Raw genomic sequence first — 6,519 nt, forward strand, 5'->3', positions numbered from 1 at the left:
GTGTCCATTAGCAGGCAACTACTTGAGTTAGGATCTGGGTATAAAGGGTAGTTCTCTTAAAATCCAGGGGATCTCCTGTTAGGTCAAGAGCCTAAATTGACACTTCCGGACCCACGGGAGGGGACTATACATGTCAACCAGGGAAACTGTGCTCCACTAGTACTATACTGTGGCCCTATCTAGCTCCCTGACCTCTATGAGAACATATTTGGCCTGAAGGCAAGGGTGCAGGTGATAGGGAATATGGCCTAGTTCCACACACCAGGCTTTGCCCGAAGTTCCTTATGCCTATTTTTATGTTTAACCTGAACTTCTAAATCTTAGGGCAGTGAAAGGGTGAACTGCAGAAGGAGAGAAGGGGCAAGGGGCAGGCTGTGTAGCTTAGAGGATCCTTTCATGCCGGGACATCAAGGACCACCACTCACAAATGAAGAAACTATACAAGGTGAGGAAAAAGAGGTCTCCATCTCATGGTGAAAATGTTCATGAGTGAATGTTCATAATGTATTCTAATGAAACTTTCAGGATGAGCTAATGAGTATGGAGAGAGTTTAGGGCCCATGTGGGTTGACTGCAAATATTGCTAATTCTAATAGTCACAAAAAAAATGGTTGAAAGGAAGTTGCAGCATCCTATGGGTCAGGGGCGATCACCAGGATAGAGGCTAAAAAACAATGTGGAATTTTATCTTTTTAATCTAAATCCTTGATCAAAATTCACAAATGGCCAGGCGGTACTGCAGGCAGCCCTTATCATTCCATTTCCCATCTGTATACATCTCTACACACTTTTCTTTGCCCGTACCCCTGGGCTCTCCCGGGTACCAGTTGGTGTAGTTCACAGAAGTCCCATCCAGGTATTGGAACTCTCCAGGGATCTTGTCTTCAACCATGCCCAAGTAGGCATAGATGTTGTACTTGGTCACGATGCTTGATATGGCCTCGTTCTCCTCTGGGCTCCTTGGTGTAGCAATGCTGCCACCTGCTCTGGTACATGTCTCTCTAATGGTATCAAAGTTGGCTGACTGTCCATTGGTGGAGAAGACTTTCTCTCCTACAGACAACATGGATCCTTGCAAGCTGAGGACTAAGCAGAGAAGCCTGGGTTAGACCACTGACCCTTAAGCTTTCTCCATAATCTCTCCATCTCTGTCTTTCTTGGTGCTTTCCCTTCCTTTCCCCAGCCTTGTTTTAAGTCCATCTCTGTGTTCTCTAATAAATATCTCTGGATAGACAACAATTATTTATTGACAGAATCTACAGTTTCATGCTTTCTTGGGAGCAAATCCATGCCCACTTCTGTGTCATTCAAAGACAGTAGAAATGGAAAGCACCTTTCCTTTCTCCAAAGCCCCATGTCTACACTTGCCAGGTGTTTAGGTTCTGGATTCTGGAACTGGAGATTAGAGGGAAGCATTAAGACATCTGTGCTTGATGACACCTTAAACAGTCCCCTTACCTCCCATCATTTGATGCATCTTATGTCTGATCTCGAGGAGATCGGTCTGCAGTTCCTCATCCTGGTAAGCTGGAAATCCTGTGAAGACCCCAAAATTTCAGGATGGGGGCAAGCCAGCAAAGAGCTCCGCTTGCCACCAAACAGGTATTCCACCAGCGACAAGGCCAGAATTCTATCGTCTAATGCTGTGCACAGAGCCCAGACCCTAGTTATAAGGGTTCAGAAGTTTCCATACTCCTACATACCCATTTCTTAATGCAGCCCTGAGCCTGCTCTGCTTTCCTGTATCCCTTGACTGGCCCTGCATACCCATGCTCATCTATGTGTTTTTCTGACTGAAGAAAAGGACCCCCATCTCATACACTCTACCAAGACCAGCAATGAGGACCTCTGAACTCTCCTGATGGGCTGCTAAATTGATCCATACCCTAGAGCTCTGTCAGCATGCATGATTCCTGATCACACCATCTGCCTGGATTCCAAGTCCATATAACCCTGCATACATTTCAAGATGCCCTGGAACCTCATCCCTAATAATGACCCCTAGGCCTCCCAGTGCTGCTTCCCTTCCCCTATAGGACACCATGTGTCTCTCTGTCTGCAGCCATGATGCTTGTCAGTCTCTGAAATGTGTTACTTAAACCCCTATGGCTTCTGTCTTCAACTTCCTAATTTCTTATTTAGGTTGAGCAGTATGCCTTGGACCCTTCCTACAATTCCTCATGTGACTGACAAGCTGGACCATATTACCAATGACCGCTGCCCCCAGCCCTGCTCACCTGGAAGACCCCTCTCTCCGGGCTCTCCCTTGTCTCCACGTTCTCCAGGGGCACCAGGGGCTCCAGGCATCCCATCACGCCCAGGAAGACCTGGCATTCCTCCAGGGGGCCCCATAGGACCTACAGAGTGAAGAGGACACAGACATGGGGACCTTTAGCATGCAGGTGAATCACTTGTCTTTCCATGGGATCCTTCAAGACACAGACTACAACCTAAGGACTACAGAAAAGTCCCATCATCTAGTACCCTGTACGGGATGGCTCTCATAAAAACAGGTCCCTGTCCCCAAGCTAAAAATGTAGTAATCCATACAGTAAGTACCTGGAAGTCCAGGGTCACCTTTGACACCATCTCTCCCATCTCTGCCAGGCATGCCATGGTTTCCAGGGGTGCCGGGGATCCCAGGACTTCCGGCACACACTTCTGTCCCATTGCACTTGATACCAGCAACAGCAGCCAAGAAGAGGACGAAGGCCAAAGAACACAGCGACATGGCTGCTGCTCCAGTGGCTTCTCCTGCAGGAGGGAAGGATTACCAACCCATCTGTAGCATTAATGTGGCTCCCCTCTGCCACGCCCCATTCTTGCTGCACTTTGCGGGCCCCAGGCACAGAGTAGATCATGACAGACAAGCAGATACAGTAGTCAAGAGTACCAACAAGACCCAAACTCTTCCCAGTCAGAAACCCCCAGGAGCATCTATTATCTAACAAAGTCTTACATTCCAGCCCTCCAGCTTCAGATAACATGATCCTTGATTGGAGGAGTAGAGCTCAGGAGAGTCAGGGGCCTGAATCCTCAAGGGGATTCTTTTCTCTTCTAGCCTGACTGACCGAGAGAAATCCCTGTACCTCTCTGACCTAAGCTGACCCTTATGTGAAAGTCCAAATAAGGCTGTCCATTAGCTGGTCTGTCCCTCCGTATTTTAAGTTACTCTGTTTTGGGTTCTCAGGAATCAGAGAGCCAACGACAAACGGTGATGAGCAGGGTTCATGGTTCCACCAAAATGTCAGCAGTATGCAGTACCTTCCTGCCCTGTCAGCCCTAATTAGATGTGTGGGTCTTACCTTCAGAAAATCAAAACCAGAGGACACCCCGGCACTGGTGGCCAAGCTCACGCGCACGCAGCCCACAGGTGGTGTGGCTGTCTCCCTCCAAGTCAGAGTGGATACGTGGACAGCATCACTTATAGACGTGCAGGCTGTCAGCAGGCTGTCAGCTTTCCCCACCCTCAGAGTCCCTATCACAAGGGAGGGCCTGGCAGGAAGCAGACATCTCATTTACACAGCTCAGTTTCCTTCAGAGTACTTCACAAGAAAAGCACTTAGAACCCTTGAGCAGAGCACGGAATCTGCAGGAAGCAAACTCCAAGTGTGTGGGAAGGGAATCTTTGTCTCAATCAAAGTCGCCCCTCCCTTCTGAATTAACACCGCTGGCTGGCAGCACAGACTGAAAACCTTTACTCAGGTTCTGATGAAGATCCACTACCACTCAGAGAAGAAACAAAGCATCAGAACAAGCCTGACACAGAAACATGGCAAAGGCTAGCTACTCTATGCTCCACCCATGGCCATAGAAAAGAAAGCAGAAAGCAAATTATAATGATGAAAATTGATAAAGGTATTAGGAATTAAGGAGATTAAATAAAGGAGGATCAGGAAAAAAAATGAAGCCTGGTTAAATAAAAGAATAGGGGGGAAGAAAGAAGAGGAAAGAAGCACACACAAAAAGTCTATTTATAAAGTAAAAAACACACAAAGGTAGTTCAAGGTGAGAAGAGGAAGAGAAGAATTGAAAAATGCTTTTCAGAATAAAATAAAGTGCAATGCAAGGGCAGAAGACGGCTCAGCCAGTAAAGGGCTTGCTGTGAGACTGCATCCACATCCAACATGATGGAGCGGCAGTGGTCCTCTGTAGTCCCAGCTGCCCTCTGTCCAGATGGAAGTGGATACAGGAGAACCTGCTGAAGCTCCCTCGTCAGCTAGCCTGGAGTGCACAGCAGCAATCTGAACCCTTATGAAACAAGGTGGAAGGCGAGGACTGACGCTCGCGCTGTCCTCCAGCCTCCCCAAGCATGCAACACCATATGCATGTCCACGTTCACACACACACACAAACATGCAAAGGAGATACAGAAACAACCATTTGCACATTAAAAGAGATTCAGCACTTTATCACGCAGGGAAATGCGAAGCAACACTGTCATCTAACAAGCCAGAGGACGAGCAACAAGTCCTGGGCGCACAAAGAAACTTCGCAGCTCAGACTCTTCTAGTTGAGTGGAAAATAGGAGAGTGGTTTTGGAAGACACTGTGGGAGCTCCCCAGCATATTAAACAAATCATTGTTCTTACGATGCAACAATTCAATTCCTAGATTTATACCTAAAATACCTAGAAATAGGTATTACAAAACCTGTCCACAGCTGCTCAGATCCAGATGGTCTAAACAGCCCCGGTATTTATTCATGACCCACTGATGAGCAAACAACATGTAATGGCGCATTATTTAGGCAAAGAAAGGACAAAAGTAAGGATATGTGCTACGGTATGGATAAACCTTGCAAGCATTTTGCCAAATGAAAGGTACAAAAGACAATACATATAATTATCCTAATTATATTAAATGTCTAGAGTAGGCAAGTCATCCAGACAGAAAGTAAATAGTCATCACTAATGGGTAAGGGATAGGGAAACTGAGAGTGACTGTTGAATACAGGGTTTTTTGGAGAAAAGATAAAAATATTAATTCTGGAGTTAACTTTGGGGATCAATATGGGATTTTCTCAGAAAATCTACCTCAAGACTCAGCTATATACCACTCTTGGGTATATACCCAAGGGGTACTCAACCATACCACAAGGACACTTGCTCAACTATGTTCATAACTTCATTATTCATAATAGCCAGAACCTGGCAATAACCACAGTGTCCCTCAATTGAAGAATGGGTAGAGAAAGTGTGGTACATTTACACAGTACAATATTACTCAGCTGTTTAAAACAATGACATCATGAAATTTGAAGGCAAATGGATGGAACTAGAAAAAAGTCATCTTAAGTGAGGTAACCTAAGCTCATAAAAATAGTATGTACTCACTTGTAAGTGGGTATTATCTATAAAGTAAAGGATAACAATGCTACAATCCACAGACCCAGGGAGACTAGGTAACAAGGTCGAAAGGAGAACACATGGATCTCTCTGGGAAGAGGAAATAAAAGAGAGCTTGTAGGTGGGCTGGGAGAAGTGGGGATGAGAACATGAAGAATAGGATTGGGGGTGGATGGAGGGGAAGAATGCTGAAAGAGATGACAGGAAAAGGGGTACATCTCAGGGTCAGACAGAAACCTGGTACAAGGGGAACTCCCAGGAATCTATAACAATGACCCCAGCTAAGACTCCTAGCTTGCTGCTGCCATGTTCTTACAGTATTTGGCATTATGATTACAATGTAAAAGAATAGTATTGTATCTAGTATAGTGTGATTGTTTCTTGGGAAAATCCCACTCCTCGCTGGGCAACTTATTTGCATATCATAATGAAGATGATTTTTATAAAAGCCAAGATGATTAGTTAGATCTATGATTTAACTGGACTTTCTGAGTTAGTCTCAAAGAGTCGTGGTTAGGACAGATAGTAAAGATGATTAGGGAAATGGTTTAGGCTAGCTCTTCTGCCAATTGCTCCAATAAGAGATACAAAAAAAGACAAAAATAGGCTTAAAGTTACTTTTCCCTTCATTAGATTTGAGATTTGCAGAGGATGGAAAATAAGAACAAGGATTCATGCATTATAGACCCATGAATTCTGCCTGTGGGAAACAGGCTCATGATCAAAGAAAGCAATTATGTCCCTACACCCAGGGTTAGGTCTGAGTTCCTTGGTCATGGAGCTTACAGAATTAATCGCAAGCCCCGGTGTGCACCATGAAGACACAAAGTTGTGAAGAGAATTAAATGACCCTCCTGTGTGTAAAGGAAGATGGTGAAGGGGCCACTGGTTTAAAGTTTCTCTAGAGTAGTTAAGAACCGAAATCTGTCACACTGAAACCTCAAACAGCTGCCTGCTAGTACAAAGGAAACTGGCAGAAATATATTTTGTTTGCTTAAAACTTTGTTAATCAGTAATAAAAAAAATCATTACTGTGGAGTGAAGATGTTATGGTGGGAAAATTAATACAAAGAAAAATGTTTAACTACTTGTGGGCTTCCAAGGAAACATGTGACTTGTGATCTTATTGTGATTTCTTCCTATGTAAAGACTTTAATTTGGTTTTGGAAAAT

The 6,519-nt window shown here is 44.8% G+C and overlaps 1 protein-coding gene across 1 annotated transcript; it reads right to left on the reverse strand.

The window, feature by feature from the left end:
- Window positions 1-709: 709 nt before the first annotated feature.
- Window positions 710-2,731, reverse strand: LOC142858316 (pulmonary surfactant-associated protein A). Its single transcript, XM_075987496.1, has 4 exons — window positions 2,560-2,731; window positions 2,238-2,357; window positions 1,459-1,536; window positions 710-1,086 (listed from the first exon to the last, which is right to left on the reverse strand). The coding sequence occupies exons 1-4, from the start codon at window positions 2,729-2,731 to the stop codon at window positions 710-712; spliced, it is 747 nt and encodes a 248-aa protein (XP_075843611.1).
- Window positions 2,732-6,519: the final 3,788 nt, after the last annotated feature.

The sequence above is a fragment of the Microtus pennsylvanicus genome, chromosome 10 (genome assembly GCF_037038515.1).
Source record: "Microtus pennsylvanicus isolate mMicPen1 chromosome 10, mMicPen1.hap1, whole genome shotgun sequence".
NCBI classification, from domain to species: domain Eukaryota; kingdom Metazoa; phylum Chordata; class Mammalia; order Rodentia; family Cricetidae; genus Microtus; species Microtus pennsylvanicus.